The sequence below is a fragment of the Eumetopias jubatus genome, unplaced genomic scaffold, assembly GCF_037043125.1.
Source record: "Eumetopias jubatus isolate StellerSeaLion01/CBP00866 unplaced genomic scaffold, mEumJub1_p1.0 scaffold_6, whole genome shotgun sequence".
NCBI classification, from domain to species: Eukaryota; Metazoa; Chordata; class Mammalia; order Carnivora; family Otariidae; genus Eumetopias; species Eumetopias jubatus.
The window spans coordinates 49,497,047-49,513,509 of record NW_028274812.1 but is presented as its reverse complement, the minus strand read 5'-3'; the positions used below and the strand labels follow the sequence as shown (position 1 = coordinate 49,513,509).

Here is a 16,463-nt window from a genome sequence, read left to right as displayed (position 1 = left end):
GCTCTCATCTTAAGACCCAGGGAATGGGAACATGGCAGAGCTGATGAGTGCAAGAAACAGAAAGTTTCCTTCGACCCACACAGAAAATAGTGAATTATATTTGCCTACCTTTCACAGTTAGGTCCAGCATAGTTTTCTTTACAAATACACCGAACGGCTCCATTTTTCCTATAGCAGGATTCTGCAAAACTAGAATTATAAGAGAATATTAGAAGTCAATTCCATACATCACTGAAAAGATTGTCTTAACTAGTCATCTCTACCTTGGTCTCAGTCAAGTTCTAATGGGTGTCATCATTTGCTTTACTTAAATCAAATCTTCTTCCTTTCAGGAAAGTTTAGACTAGCAGGCCCAGACAGAAAATGCCAAAATGCTCATCCACTGGTGAGACCATTTCCCAGATCCACTCACTTATTTTGCCATAGTGGCACTTAATTATTTTTACTTGAAGCAGTGGGAATTTCTAGAATATTTAACACAAATCTGGAACACATACTTCAAAGCCAGAAATAAAAAAATCAAGTTATTTTATATGTTACCTGTGATTTTGATGAAATGAGAATTTCTTTATTCTCACCATTTTCTGTATGTACATTTGAAAGTTGCTCCCTTTTTTTTCTGCACTAGATCTCTTCCGCTCTTCAAGGTCATGAACCACCTCTAAACTGTACTCTATAATCCCACTGAACCCTAATTTCTTTGTTGGTACCTTAAAGGTTGGGAATAAAGGGTGCAGGGACTGACTCTTTTGAGCAAATTCACAAAACAAGTACACAAGCAATAACTAGGACCTGGAAAATGATTCTTGTCCACAGAAACCCTTCTCTTGATTTACTGCGGTTGTTGTTGTTGTTGTTGTTGTTTGTTTGGTTGGATTTTTTTAGATAATAAAGATAGGGACACAGGACAGAAAAGCAATAAAAATATTGTTCAACTATTAAGGCAGGGGAAATGGAATATAAATCTTCACATGTTTGGAAAATTCTACATTGACACATCAATCCATCCATATGGGGGGGGGTGAAAAATTTTAAAGACTTACAAATTAATTGGCTTAGGTATTGTGCCATCAGTGGAATGTGACTTGCAGCTCTCTCACTCCCGCATGTATTAGCAATTTTACCCTAGTGGTCTTTGGAAGGAAGCAAATGGATGTGTTTGCTTTGTTTGAAGACCTTTATAAAATCAGTCAGAAAACAATACATACTTTGCTGTGAAAGGCAATAGCCACAATGTATTTTTTCTGTCAGTTTGGCTAAAAACATTTCAGTAAAATTACACTTCTTTGGCCTTTATTCTTCATTTTGCTTGTTCTTATTGTTTAGCCTACTTCAAAAAAACACTGTCAGTTAAGAGTCCAGAATGTGGACAAACCCTCATGCATGTTTCTTTTTTCTTTTTTTTTTTAACATTCTTAGTTTATTGATCCTCTCATGAAAAATCTGCACAACCACCACAGATAAAGCCACTGCAGCATCTTTACTCCTTCTGTTGTCCAATCTCCAGCTCACTTTTTGCCAGCACCAACGTTGGCTTTTGCAGTCCCCCTGACTTTCTTCATTCTGTTCTTGCGTTCCTTTCGCTGTTTTCTTGATGTCTTTTTCTTCTCATACAGGCCATGTCTTGCAAGTCTGTGTTTGGATTCATTTTTCTTTGCATAATCCAAGGAATCATAAATCATGCCAAAGCCGGTTGTCTTGCCACCACCAAAATGGGTTCTGAATCCAAACACAAATATGACATCTGGCGTGGTCTTGTACATTTTGGCTAGTTTTTCCCGAATTTCTGTCTTAGGTACCGTTGCCTTTCCAGGGTGAAGAACATCAGTGACCATCTGTTTCCGCTGAAGTAGTCGGTTAGTCATGAACTTCCTGGTCCGGATAGTTACTGTGTCGTTCATGATGGCGGCGAGGCTTCAAGCAGCCGGGGAGGAAAAGAGAACCACTCCTCATGCATGCTTCTTTGAAGATGTTTCTCCCAGCAGCCTGCCCACAGCTTGAAGGACTGAAGCATCTGCCTGTGTCTGGAGTTGTCTGCCTTTAGCTAATGTCCTGCTGCTTCAAACAGATGACATTTTCCTTAATTGGAGCGATTACCATAACTACTAGTAGATGGGGAGGATGTCTGGCCAACTCCAAAATAAATAAATGAACTCTGTGCAGATTGTCCCTGGGAATAGCTGTGTGACCAGTGGTCTCAGTGGAGGGAGACTCAGAGGCAGTGCCAACCACTGAGATTCCTTTTTTGTTTTTTTTATCAGCATTAATTGTTTATATTTTGCTTAGGGTAAAGTCTGTTTTTGGCTAGGGAAATGAAAACACAGAACCTTTCTCAGCCCACATTAACAACCATGGCACCCTCTCCAAGTGGCAGGGAGCCTTTTGTTCTTGGAAACCTTTATGGAACCTAAAGAAAGAATAGACTCAACACTGTTTGCTTGCTTACCTCCCTCAAGATAATTTTGTTGCTTTCTGATGTGGCTACTGTAACTGGAAATCCAAATCCTGGTCTGGAGGCTCAACTAAAGGATCTCTCAAAGCATAATTTGGATTCCATATTAGGTGACCTTGTGAGCTCAAATAAAAGTCCTGGCACTTTAATTTTTATAGAAAGTAACAATATGAATTTTTAAAAAGCCGAAAGAGGCAATGGGTATTTGGTTTTTGATAAGATATTTGAAAATAGTTAACTAAGTCAGTAATGAAGCCATATCGAAGGCTAGAACCTTATAAGACCTAGGCAAATTTGACCTGTTCTGTGGGCACAGATTACACCTGCCCCCATACCCCCATCCCAACCTCCCTATTTGGAACCAGTCTCTTCCCCCAAGTAGGACTGTTGCCACCTCAGGGAAAGCAGGTCTCCCCTAGTTCCTCCACACTCCCACATAATGTTCTTTACTTCTATGCGGGGGTATTTTTCTTTTGTGTCAATTTTCAGCAGGCTTTTCAACTTTAAATGTGTACTGTTAGAGACCTCAATTTCCATATCTGTGAATATGTACCTAACGGCAGAGCACATTGCCTGAGACCTTCAATTGCCCTTTGAGCCCAGATCTGCTCACACACCCAGAGAGCATGAGTGGGAATGGTGATCCAATAGAAACTGTTTCCTCCTTCAAGACAGGAAGCTCATCACCCAATTGGCAATTTCTCCCTTATTTATCTATTTGAAAGATCCTTCAGAAGAGCTTCTTGATCAACTGAAATATTGGATAACCTAGCTGAAAAGGTGAAACAGTCATTTGCTTTAGGAGCTTCAAAATGCTGCTGTATTTTGACCTATTTTAATGAAGGCAGGGCATTTTGATTGTTTTGTTCATTGTTGTGACTGGCGACTGGTAGTATATGACTGGCATGTAATAAGTGCCTGATAAATATTTGTTGATTGCATGTAGACAAAACTTCTCAGTCCAAAAGTTTCTCATCTCAAGAAGGTAAAGTTAAAGTTTAGGTAATAAAGTCTTGTCATATTGATGTGGAAATGCTGGGGTTTGGAGTGAACGGTCAAGAAAGAATTCTTGAGACGTCTTTGGTGCAAATAGGTGGTTTCATTAAAGCATGGGGACAGGACCCGTGGGCAGAAAGAGCCGCACTGGGGTTGTGATGATTGACTGATCATATACTTTCAAGTTGGGAGGGGGTTAGGGACAGCACAAGCCTCCAAGGAATTTTGGAAACAAGGTTTCCAGGACCCTGAGGGGGCTAGCTATTGTTAGGAAAAGGTCATTTATTACTGTTTAGTAAACCCTCAGTCATGAGACCCTTCGGATGTATATCAGTGGGCCATATGCTTGGAGGATGATTGCCCACATGTGTCTTGGGGGTAGAGGTAAAGGAAGTTTCGAAAGGAATTTCTATATGTTTAGAGTAGACTCACAGGATCCTGAGGGGTCAGGATAATGTTAAGCTAAGACTGAATTTTGTTTGCCTTTAGGAAAGTGTCAACATCAAGGCAGCTGAGCTCTCAGAGGAAGGTCACTCTGGTTTCAAGGACTTGTCAGTGGGCTGTAAGTAGTATGGAAATTTAACTTTTTCTTTTGCCTTTGTTTCCCACATCAACATGAATGGGGCAAAAAGTGTAAAAGCCAGACAATACAATTTAGAGGATTGCTTTTCTAATTCATCTTCAGTTTTCAAAGAAACTGCAGCTCAGAGCTTGTAAACCTGCTTTGAGCAAATGATGCTATATAGCATCTTCGTTTATATGGGAGAATGAGGGGAACCTGTTATTGAAAAATGGGCGGCCGGTATATTTAACAAAATAACTATAGCATGGCCAGAGAGTGGTATGCTGAGCATCTCATCGGATGTGGTTAAGACTAATGTTTGAGAGCAGAATATTAATGAACAATTAAAGAATATACCTAGATGAGACAAAGGGAGCTCATAAATCAGGACACACTTGCGTGAGTATAACAGAAAATTTATTTTTCTTTTCTTTTTATTTTTTAAAGATTTTATTTATTTATTCATGAGAGACAGAGGGGGAGAGAGACAGAAGCAGAGGGAGAAGCAGGCTCCCTAGGAGCAGGGAGCCCAATGCAGGACTTGATCCCAGGACTCTGGGATCATGACCTGAGCCGAAGGCAGGCGTTTAGCCATCTGAGCCACCCAGGTGCCCAAATATAACAGAAAATTTAATGTTTGAGGTTCCTACTTTCCCTCTCAATACCATCCATTTTGCACACATTGTTGATACCATGGGACATGAAAAATCCAAAGTAAGGACTGAAGCGGTTTAGTGGTTTCTAAAGAAAAATGGGGGCTGTAAAACATTTGACTTCTTCACTGACAGACTCATCAGAGGATCTGAACAAATCACAAGCTTTTAGGTGAAATGTTAGTTGATATTGGTGTTCAATTAAGAAAAAAATAGGGGGAGAATTGGTTGTCATCTTTGTTCTCTTTATAAGAATGTGTGTGTGTGTGTGTGTGTGTGTGTGTGTGTGTGTGTGTGTGTGACATTCAGGCCTTTTAAAAGTTAGCTATCAACTAAATATTACATCCAAACACTTAGAACATTGCCTGACACAGAGTAAGCAAAATACTAGTGTTAGAAAAAATACAAAGCATGTGTTCAATAAAGCCAGTAACCAGCATACACTTTTCTGTCTGTAAGGCACCAACTCAAATGCTCCACACACATATCCTAGTCCAACCCTATGAGGCAGATCCTTACAACTCAGGAAAAAAAAACCCCGAGATCCAAAGTAGATAAAGGAATATATAAATTAGCCAAGATCTGAATCTAGTTTCCTTGACCTCAAATCCCATGGAAAGTGAGACATGGAGAGAAAGTATCTTGCCTGAGATCACACAGCTATTTTGTGCCAAACCCTGGATATGAACCTAGGTTCATTACTCTTTCTACTTGTGGTATAAGAAAAAATATATATTTGGTTTTTGTCCTGCTTCCTGGCACAGAGCTCCTAAAACTCTTGGAATTTCCTGAGTGATAAGACTGTCTTTTGTTATTCAGAATGAGCCCCTCTCAGGCAGATTTGAGTTTATGTTAATGAGGTGACTCTTGATGGGCCCCTAAGCAGCTTCAGGATGGGGGCTGGTCTGTCTGAGGTGGAAACTACGTGGTTCCAGGGTTGGAACTTTGAACCCCATCCCCTTCCTCGGGGAGGAAAGAGGGGATAGAGATTGAGTTCCAATCACCAATGATTTAATCAATCGTGACTGTGTAATGAAACATACATAAAGTTCTTAAACAACACAGGAGGCTTGTGGAGCTTTAGGGTTAGTGAACAACCCAGAAATGCACAGAAACTCTACTCCCTCCCATCTCCCCCTCCACACCCTGCCCTATACATCTCTTTAATTTGGCTTGAGTTATATCCTTTAGAATAAAACTATAATTGTAAGTATAGCACTTTCCTGAGTTCTGTGAGTCATTGTAGAGAATTACTGAACCTAAGGCAACCCCTGAATTTATAGTTAGCTGAGCAGATATGTGAGTAGCCTAGGGATCCTATTTGTGGCTGGTTTCTGAAGTGGGACTTAATGTATGGACTAACTCTGGGTGGTTAGTTAATGTCAGAAATGAAGTGATTGTAGGACACTCACTTAGCTTCAGAGAATCAGAGAAATGGTTGATATTTGGAAAACCAATGACCACTACACCATTTTAATTCTACGTTCTGTCATTTTTAAGATAATAAAATGGCCAGTCATGACTTGACTATTGGATTTATACATATTATGCGCCTGAAAAGAATTCCACTCTTTCCATTAAGATGTATGTCTATTCTCTTCAACTTCTCACTCAGGTCAAAACATAGCCAGAAGCGAAAATTAGTTTTCTTAGAAATCTTTTATGAGCTGATGGGCCTAAAGCATGCATTCTGTTTATCTGTGTTGTAATTCTGATTGAACAGTTTGCCACCACATGTAGGAAATCCTCTACTCTGTGAGAGTAAGAGGAAACACTGCTACGAAAAGTCCTGGATTATGAGTCTGTTTGCATTACCAGTTGTGATCTCTCTAGGTCAAGGGACAGCCAAGAAACTAACCTTGCTTATAAAATCCTTGAAGACTCCATTGGCCTTATGATGCTACCTAATATTTTGGGAACGCGGTGATCACCCATACCACTTATGTTATGCTATGCTTATGTTTCCCTGACAGTGTATTTAGGCTAAAGAAACTTTCCTATATCTTTTCCCATCTCATCTCAATATGAGGTACTCAGTCTTTCCACTAATGTGGGAAAACCTGAGAACTCTGGATGGAGTAAAAATGAAAAATACATAATTAAGGGGACAAGCCGCAGAAGAGAACCTCTTCTCTCAGAACTTACTTGGCCACGTGGGGTAGGGGACAGGGACACAGCTGGCAAAACCGGGGTGGTCCTTTGATGGAATCTCCGATGTAACCATCTAGACATTTCTCACAGTGCTCTCCTGTCGTGTTCCGCTGGCAGTGCTGTGAGGCAAAAGATAGGAAAATTGACAAAGACACAAAAGAAATGCTGTACGCAACGTATCTGGGAACCAAACAGTACTCGAAGGAAAGGGGATGTCAGGCTGATGGAATTGATTGTGTGGTCAGTACTGGTCAGCACAAAATAGCCATGTTGGCCCCAGTCAGTCCTAGAAAGTGTGGACAGTGGTGGACGGCTTCATCCTGAACTTCCAGGTGCGCACTAGCAGCCTGAGGAGTTTAGAGTTTGCATGCAGAGGGGATAATTCATCATCAGGCTGATTTTTCTGCTTAGAATGCCTGGTCATCTTTCAAGATCTTTAGTAGGCCTCGAAGCCTCCAGGAATTCCTTCTGATGTCCCCTCCCTGTTCCTACCCCCATTCCACTACCCACATGGTACTATTATCATTGGCTCCCAACCTCAGCAGCCCTTCTGCTATACATTATGCCTCTCAGTACTGTACCAGCTCAAATAGAGTAGGTACTGAGTAGAACGGAGTCAACTCAGCAGTGACACGTTCATGGATTAATTTCTGCCAAGTACTCTAAAGAGGAAGTGATGCTAGTCTGATAGTTTTCTCCAACAGGACTGAACTGGATTGCACAAGGCAATGCCATTAGCACTGTAATATTTTCATCTTTACGTTCACCAGAGTGTATAAAAGTTGAATAGGATTTTCAGTGAAAAGTTATGCCATTAGAATTAGAATGTCATCCAAGAGGATGACAGCCTCTTGTTTGATCCATTCCCTTAATAACATCTATGCACAAGAGCTTCAACAGACACAACTGTTTTCAAACAGTGCTCTGTGGAAGCACCTAAGGAAAGGCAAGATGGAGCAGTAGCAAGGTGAACTCTGAGCTCTTGATTTTTGTCCTTGTGTTCTACGGTGAAGTTCAAAATAGAATAACAAAACAGAATAAAGGCTTCAAACATTTCACATGGGTTAACTAATTTAATTGTTATAATAATTCTAAGGTAAGTTACTATTTTTTACCCCATTTTACATATGAAGAGATGGAGGCACAGAGAGGTTAAATAAATTGCCCAGTAAATTGTCACACAGATGGAAGGAGGCAAAAGTGAGATTCAGACTCAGGCAATCTGGTTCCAGCAGCCAGGCTGTTAATTCCTGTATTATACCACTTCTCCAGTGTGTTAGACAAAAGGCTCCTTTCCCCAAAGAGTCATAAAATGACTACATTAGAAGGTGTCATACTATTTTACCAACAGTTTGGACTTCAAATCAAAAGGGCAGAGTTCTAATGTGGGCAACAGGCTATCATGGTTGAACGCTCTTTGGGCATTTGGTCAACCATTAGGTATGGACAATCTCTGGCCCCTGATTAGAATTATGTTAACAGAACAGAATTTAGAGGCCAGTTCCGAGTGCCTGACAGATCAATGAGAAACTGAAAAATAAAGTATGATGTACAGGCGACAGGTTGTTAACAAGTATGTCCCCCAGTTCTTAACACTGTATCTAGAACTAAGTCAATCTTCAAAAAATATTTGTGGGGGAAAAAAGGAAAGAAAAAGTGGGAAAGGGTGAATTAATGTCTGGAGCACATAGAGGAAGGTAACAGGGACGCCAATCGGCTCAAAATCAGTGGCAATCTCACATTCCAGGGAAAACTAACAAGCCTTGCCCAATTACCAGGAATCTAAGCCATAAGCAACCTGGTATGGCTGCTCATAGGCTGAGGTCAAATTTGTCTGAGTCCTCGTTGGATGGACAAAGCTCATCTGTGCAGAAGAAAATAGGCTTGTTGGAAGATGTTAGATCATTCTTCCTGCCTGAAATGCCTATTAAGCTGCAAAAAGAAGCTGCCTCCTTATGGCTTGTTGGGTGCTTTGGACTCCTTGTCAGGGCTCTAATTCTGCCATGGCAACCACGGGGAAAAATTACCCTCCAGGGCAAAGCCACCAGATCTCCTGGACCTCTAAATGCTCAGGGAGGGAATGCTGACTTTCCTCATCTGCCTTCCTTTCAAGGGTTTGTTAGGGAATTCCCTAAAAGGCGCTGATGTACATTCTGGAAGATTGGCAGAGATAGTTAGCACTGGAGGCAGGGACCAAGGGCCCTACTGCTTCTATTTTCTAGCCGGTGGACTTTGAACAAGTCACTTGACTCTTTGGGTCTCTATTCCCTATCTGAGAAATGAGAATCCAGTTGGGATGGCCTGTAAATTTTCTTCTAGCTCTGAAAACTTTTACTCTGGGATTGCAAATATGCCTTGACCTTCAATGCTCTGACATTTAAAAAACTAAAAAGAAAAATGACAATGACAAATAAGTGTGTCGTTGAGGGTGGGGGGAGGATTTATTTTTTAATAAAACTGACCCCACTTAAAAATGAAAAAAGCACTCTGAATCTTTGGCCAGTTGTTAAGAAAGCTACATGGAGACAGTGAGGCAGATAAGTGGATAGGTGTGAGGAATGGCATTTGGGCATCAGCTGTGGTTCTTCACATGAGAAATGCTGTCTGGATAACTTGGCCACAGAACCAGTTTAATGGAGGAAGAAGGCCTAAGAGGATCAAGTTGGCCTTCATGTAGTTTGTCACATGATTATGCAAGACTATAGTCTACCCAGATCTGTGATTCCGGTGTCTAGGAAGGTCAAAACCATTCTCCTAATAACAGTAAGATTTTATTTATCTTTTGGACTCTCATTTTCTCATATGTGTAAGGTAGAGGCTGGGGCTTCTGGGGCTACATGACACGGACATATCACCACAGATATGAGATCCAGCTGTCTTCTCTTAAGCCAAACATGAACAATATTTTTAATTTGTAAAATATGTTTATATTTTATAAAAGCATATTACTTATGCTAATATGCAATGGATTTATTGCTATTTTCAAATAAATTAACAAGAAAAACTAGAGAAACTTTCAGTTTTAAATTCCCTTTTAAAAAAAGATTTATTTATTTATTATAGAGAGAGCGAGGTGTGGGTGCAGGTAGTGGGGAGAGGCAGGGGGAGCAGAAGAGAGAAACTCGAGCAGACTCTGTGCTGAGCACGGAGCTCGATGCCAGGCTTGATCTCATGACCCTGAGATCATGACCTGAGCTGAAACCAAGAGTAGGTCGTTCCACTAACTGTGCTACCCAGGCGCACCCCTCCCCTTAAAGATCTATTTACAGTTTTATTTCAAATGCAGTAAATATGGATAATCCCCACAAACAAAACTCTTTGGCAACTTGAATAATTCTTATGAGCACAAAGGGCTCATGAGACCAGAAGTTTGAAAACTTCTGTTCTGTCTAGATCAGTGCTTCTTAAACTTCATGGTGCACACCAGTGCCCTGGGGTTCTTGTGAAAATGCAGATTCTGATCCAGGATGTCTGGGGTGGGGCCTGAGTACCTGCCTTTCTAACAAGCTCCCAAGTATCACCAGTGCTGCCGGTCTAGACTATACTTGGAGAAGCAAGCTCTAAATAGAAACACCTAGAATAAGTAACACTGTTTGTTAGTTCCTCAGCATTGGGCCTGAGCCTGAGTGTCTAGCATAAAGAGACCGTACATTTTACTGCAATGAAGAGTGACCCAAGAGTCTCATAAATTATAAAATTAAAGGTTTTTGCATTTGTTGGTTTGTTATTTTACTAATTCATTCATTCATTTAACAAGCCTGGATTCAGCTGGTATCACGACAGGCAACGAGTTGTGACTGTTATTAAAATGAAGAAGACCAGATTCATTTATGTGTCATTTTATGAAAAAGGCCTGGTTCATGCCTTTGAGTAACTCCCAGGCTTGTGAAGGACACAGAGAGGCCAACAAACAATGATATAGTGTGCTAGGTGCTATGACTGAGGTACGTATAAAGGATACACCTACTATGGGACGAAGAGAAAGCAAAGGTTCTGGCTTTCCCTAAGAAAGTTGAAGACCTAATGGAGGTGATGACATTTGAACTAGGCCTTGAAGGATCAACAAGAAATCCCGGGTAGAGAGCAGGGGAGCACAAATTCAGACACAGACTCTGCATGTACAGAGTTAGTTTTGGTGGCAGTGAGCGGCTCAGTGGCGGCAGGAATAGAAAGCCCTGGAAGAATTTAGAAAGGAGAATGCCTTGATCAGGTTGAAAGATGTCTCCACTGCTGGTAAGGAAGACAGATTAGGGGAAGGAGCGTCTGGAGCAGGGCATGATGAGTCATTGAGAAGTCATGGCTCTGGTCTGGGAGGGATGTTGTGGATGTGAATTAAGGCAGTGGGATGGCAGAGAAGAGAAGGGGCTTTCTCCGGGGTTGAATGTTGGGGAAGAGGAAAAGGAAGTTGATGAAGCCTCTGGGACATCTTAGTATTTGGCAGAATGATGCTGTCATTAACTGAGATGGAGAACATAAGAAGAGGAACACATTCAGGGTTGGAAGAAGAAACATGAGCAATGTATAGGGAACTTATTTGCGTTCAGTTCCTATTATGTTCTCATGTGACTGGGCACAAAGCAACAGAAGACTCTAAATTCTTTGGATATACAATTTTCTGACTTTGTTTCGAAACTTCAGTTAGCATGGAACCAAATCCATCTCTGTTTGCAAAATTTGGGGGTTTCCAAGTTGCACTATATTGGAAAATTGTCAAAATTCTGATGTAAGAATTATGCACTTGATCTAGATACCAACTTTATAGTTGCAAGTAAAACAGGAAAAAGAAGTCTCTATAACTCAATTTTTTCTTGCTCTGGGATGTCTAATGAATGTGCTGGTTTATTAATCACACATGTTTAGTCTTACAGGAACTTACATTGGTTGATTTCTGTCTTACACACATAATAAAGGAGAGTTTGAAAAGCATGAGAAAAATGCTAGTGTCTGCAGAAATTAGAGATGTAATATCTTTGCTTTCCTGAATGAAGTTTTAATTAGGCTTTGAGAGCAATAAAAAATTCATTAGCTTTCAGTATATTGGATTACTTCCCTTTCTCCATTATGCTTAGGGTGGGGTAGAAGTCCATTTGAATATCAATATCTTTTTAACTACAAAATTACTACAGACAGTTGCAGAGAATTTAGGGAGGCATACTGTAAAGTAAAAAGAAAATAAAAATCCATCCATGTTTCCACCAGCCAGATAACAGCTTAATGGGCGTCTCTTTAGATTTCAATGATATTTTTGCTGTTCTTTTAATAGTTTTAAACCTGAATATTCTTATTCAGATTTAGAAAAAAAATTTTTCCTGCAATGCTGGGACAGACCCTGAAATCTTTTTAATTTTTCATTTGGTTGTCACTGAGCAGATAGGGATTTCTACATGTGTTTCTCTGTGCTGAGAAACACATGTAGAGGCTCCCATGGTCCTCATACCTTGACCTTTACCATATTGGTCATGTCCAGAAGCACTTTCAAGTAGGTGTTTCTGTTCCTACAGTCCTTCAACCCAACACAGTGGAAACCACTTAACCCAAATCCTAGAATAGTGTCTGGCACATAGGTGGAGCTCAAAAAAAAAAAATGCTTATTTGTTAAATGGTTAGATGAAATCAATAGACCAACCAATCCTGAATCAAAAAGGAACCTGAGGAGCCCTGTTTCTATGGTAAACTTCAAGTCAGATTTTCTCCACTCTAGTTCTGGTCAGTGGGCTCCTGGCTTTCTCCTAATGATGAGAAGATTCTTTAGATGGGAACTGGCCTTAGTCAAGGCCTCTTCTTAATTCTCTGTACCTAGCCCATACACTTGGGATAAAATATGGGTTATTAGGGACCAAACATTCCTACCACCAGCCATTTGTCTGCTTTTACCTGTTTCTTCCCCTAATTCCTTTCTCATACCTCCTTCTGGAGCTTTCCTAGAGAGTCTGCCATGTCCACAGGAGTTTCCTGGCCTTTGGGGCCCTGTCTGGCTGACTCAGCTGAGAACGCTTTCCAGTGCATTCTAGTTCTGATAAGATGCAAGGTAGCTTTTTGGAAACACCGCACACATGTTAGATTTCATTCATGAAGCCACTTTTCACTTAGCCACTTTTCTGCGTTAGAAGAGTTAGTATCCCTCTTGTGAAGACAACTCTAAGTTTCTTTGCTATGTCTAAAATGGGAGCCTAACTTTGTCTACTCTGTACTTTATTGTCAAATGGCTTAGTTCCTTAAAATCAGTCTGTAAAATATAAGGTCAAATTGAAATTGGACATTGGAATGGAGGAAGAATTAGAAACACCTGGGGGAGGGCAAGGTGGAGGGAGGCATTATAAGCTTTCAAAATAAAAACAAAATTAAAATGAAATAAAAGGCCTTTTAATTTTGGCTGTGTGTGGAAGATGGGAGAAATGAGTTAGTCAGGCAAACGGTAAGAACTGATGGAAACCCAGGCCCATGGTCGGCTGCAAGGAAGTGTTCCTCTGACTCACTCCTTCTTCTCTGGTGCCCTGAGAACCAGATGAGCTGGATGGAGGAGCTACAGGGCAGGAACTGATAACCGGTCCCACTCCACCAGGAGGCCAAAGCGGGGATGCCAAAGGAAATAGGAAAATCTGAGTTTGATTCCAGTGGGATACCACTGGCAATACATTTACCACCTAAGTGACAAAATATTCTTTCTATGTTGGCAAGCCTCTCTGTTCACTACTTACATATAATTCAATACAAGTTACATCCTTTTTTGGTCTTTCTAAATTAAATGTATAAGAATATACATATATATATTTAGCTCTGGGAGATAAGAATGTGGGTGATTTTCACTCTGAATTTCATGTACAGTACATAGCTGTATTATTGTTTTGTTTGTTTTTTATGTTGAGCATATATTACTTCAATCAGGGAAAAAAGCTATTTCCATCTGTGTAGAGTTGGGGTGGGGGGCTCCCCATTAGGATGAGTAGGATGGCTATTTCTTTCTTTCTTTTTAAAATATTCTGTCTTAGAACAAAGTAATTGCAGGAAGATGGGCAGTTTCCTTGAGTGGGCATGAGTTTACACCCCAGTCCATTCCCAAACTTTTATTAGAACTTCATATGCCCAGGAGCTGTGAAGGAATCACGTGAGGACCGTCCTCTCAGAACTCATGTCTAGGTCATAGATAAAACCACAACAGTTCCTATGTAAGAAGAGTGGCTTTGTCATAGCTCTTCACAGGCACTTGCAGGAAGGACTTTTTAAAAATTTAATTTAATTTAATGTTTTTATTATGTTCAGTTAACCAACATATAGTACATCATTAGTTTTTGATGTAGTGTTCAGTGATTCATTAGTTGTGTATAACACCCAGTGCTCATCACCACACGTGCCCCAGGAGGGACTTTTTGCCCTTCTATTTCAGTCTTCCATCTTACTGGCTTCCTGATGGCAGCTGATGGGTCTGCCAGTCCCTATTGTCTTCTCTTTCAAAAAACCAGATAACAAAGAGCCTTTAATTGGTCAAATTATCAGAGATGTACATTATTAGTTCAAGTGCATCCATGGGATTTTCTTTTCAAATGTCACTGGGATTAAAATAACAGGAAACCGGAGATGGAAGCATTAGAAAGGGGCAGGCTTCGGCAGCTGCGTGTGCCTACACGGCTACAGAGGACATCCTGGATGTAAGGTTATTTAAGAAGATGGGGGGAGGGGGAAGACAGAAACACCAGGACTAAACAAACACTACAAAGAAATCGCCCTGTCTAGTGTTTGCCACTCCATTCTCTCTGTCTCTAGAAAAGTGGCAACTGCTGGGTTCAAAGTAGATGAAATGTTCTAATTTGCATCTTAATGTAATGCATCTACAATGGGTAAAATAGCACCTCCGTGCGCACACCTTGGAGACCACTTACAATCAAAATGATCTGCTTAATAGGGATAATTATACTAATTTTGAGGTAAATAGGGTGTGTTTAATTAAGAATTCTTGTAGTTTATGCAAAAATACTCTTGCAGTTTTGGAAAGCCTCTTCTGCCTCATAGGATCTTGAAGAATCTAATTTTCCTGCCGTGTGGTATAGCTCCTGAAGGAAAACATGATCATAGGACATAAGTCTTTAGAAATGCCTCCTAGGACTTCTACTAAAGTCATTTCTGGTAAATATTTCAATAGCCATTTTCACGAAGCTGTCAGTCCATTCAGTGAACACAGAAAAGGTACGGCAAGCCCTTTTTGCTAGAAGTCTCCCCAGTGTCCTCCACAAGTCTCTATGATACTTCAACAGAAGAACAGTTAGTTGGGGAATTTGTTGCAGTTAAGGGGAAAAAAGTCTTCTGGGGGCTGAAACACAGAATTACAAAGACCACAAGGCCAAAGTTTTCAGTTTTATTAGCTATTTGGTTCAAACCTTTTTTTTTAAAAAAACAAATCTTGGTCTATAGACCTATCTTAAGTTGTAAAATAAGCTATGAAACAACAGTTTTATTCTTCTGGTTTATGTAGATTGAAGCCAAACACATGGCAAACTATACTATTACAGAGGAATTTGGATGGATGATTTCCTCCTCTGTGTCCAGTTTTCAATCCCTTCACCCTTGGCCCTGTGGTAGACACCAGCTGCCGAGGCTGCTAGGTCAGTTCCCTCTAGGAGCACATGCACCGTCATACTTACGCCTTGATGGCCACTTATAGTCACCAGTAGTTTCTATGACGTGTCTTACAGGAAAAGGTGAGGGTAAAAAGAGAGCTTGATTAGCTCTTTCCTAGGGAGCTCAGACGTGCAGGAAGAGTATTTGGTTCCCGCTGAAGATGCAGAAGCCCAGTGAAGTATATGAAAAGTGACAGGTGCCCCGACCTACCATACAGAATCCAGAGCCGTCCAAGCACTCATCAGAGTTACCGTTGCAGCCACAAGGCATACATTCTCCTGACTGGGCGAGAAAGAATCCAGCACCACATTTCTGAAACAGACACAACAAAAATATTGTCTTTATTGGAAAGACCTCTTTGGTCAATATTTTCTGACAAGATTAAGAGGAGATGCTAATTAAACTATTTAAATATTTCTTTACAAAGTGTACTAGAATGAACCATTTATACTGTGATTCAGTGATGTATATTAATTTTTTTGGTTATATTCCCCCTTTTTATTTTTTTAACTTTTCAGGGGAATAGGAACATCTTTAACACTGTCCTAATATTATAAGGAAGAATAAGAAGATTTTCGGGAACAGTGAAGGAGAAAGAATTTTTCTAATGTTTTCTAACCAAACCAAACCAAACCAAACCAAACCAAACCAAACCAAACCAAACCAAATCAAACCATGACAATTGGTGAGGGTGAGGAATTGTTTCATGCTCCCTATAAATAAAGACTTACGGTTTCAGAAATTACTGGCTATAGCATAACCTCTCAGAGATGTGTCTTTCATGCTTGGGCTCTTAAAAAATTGTTTCTCTTCAGATCTTAACATTTGAAAGGGAGGGGCAGAGAAGTTAATGAGTTCTTGTACTTGTCAGGTCCTGTGTGGGTGCTGTTCCTATATTTCATTTATTCTCATAGCTCTGTGAGGAACACAATATTTTCCCTCATTCTTATGATGAAATCATTATACCTAGAGGTGCTAAGTGGGTTGTGGTGATGTTAAACCATCTTGAGATGCACCAGTCAACCTGCTCAACGAT

At 40.4% G+C, this 16,463-nt stretch overlaps 1 protein-coding gene across 1 annotated transcript in view; it reads right to left on the bottom strand.

Moving 5' to 3' along the window:
* LAMA4 (laminin subunit alpha 4) overlaps positions 1-16,463 on the bottom strand; it is a 146,581-nt gene that overhangs the window by 95,375 nt on the left and 34,743 nt on the right. The window contains exons 2-4 of the mRNA XM_028104167.2: positions 15,638-15,739; positions 6,809-6,933; positions 109-189 (exon numbers count right to left, since the gene is read on the bottom strand). Coding sequence (XP_027959968.2) covers positions 109-189; positions 6,809-6,933; positions 15,638-15,739 — 308 coding nt within the window. The remainder of the gene's footprint in view (positions 1-108; positions 190-6,808; positions 6,934-15,637; positions 15,740-16,463) is intronic.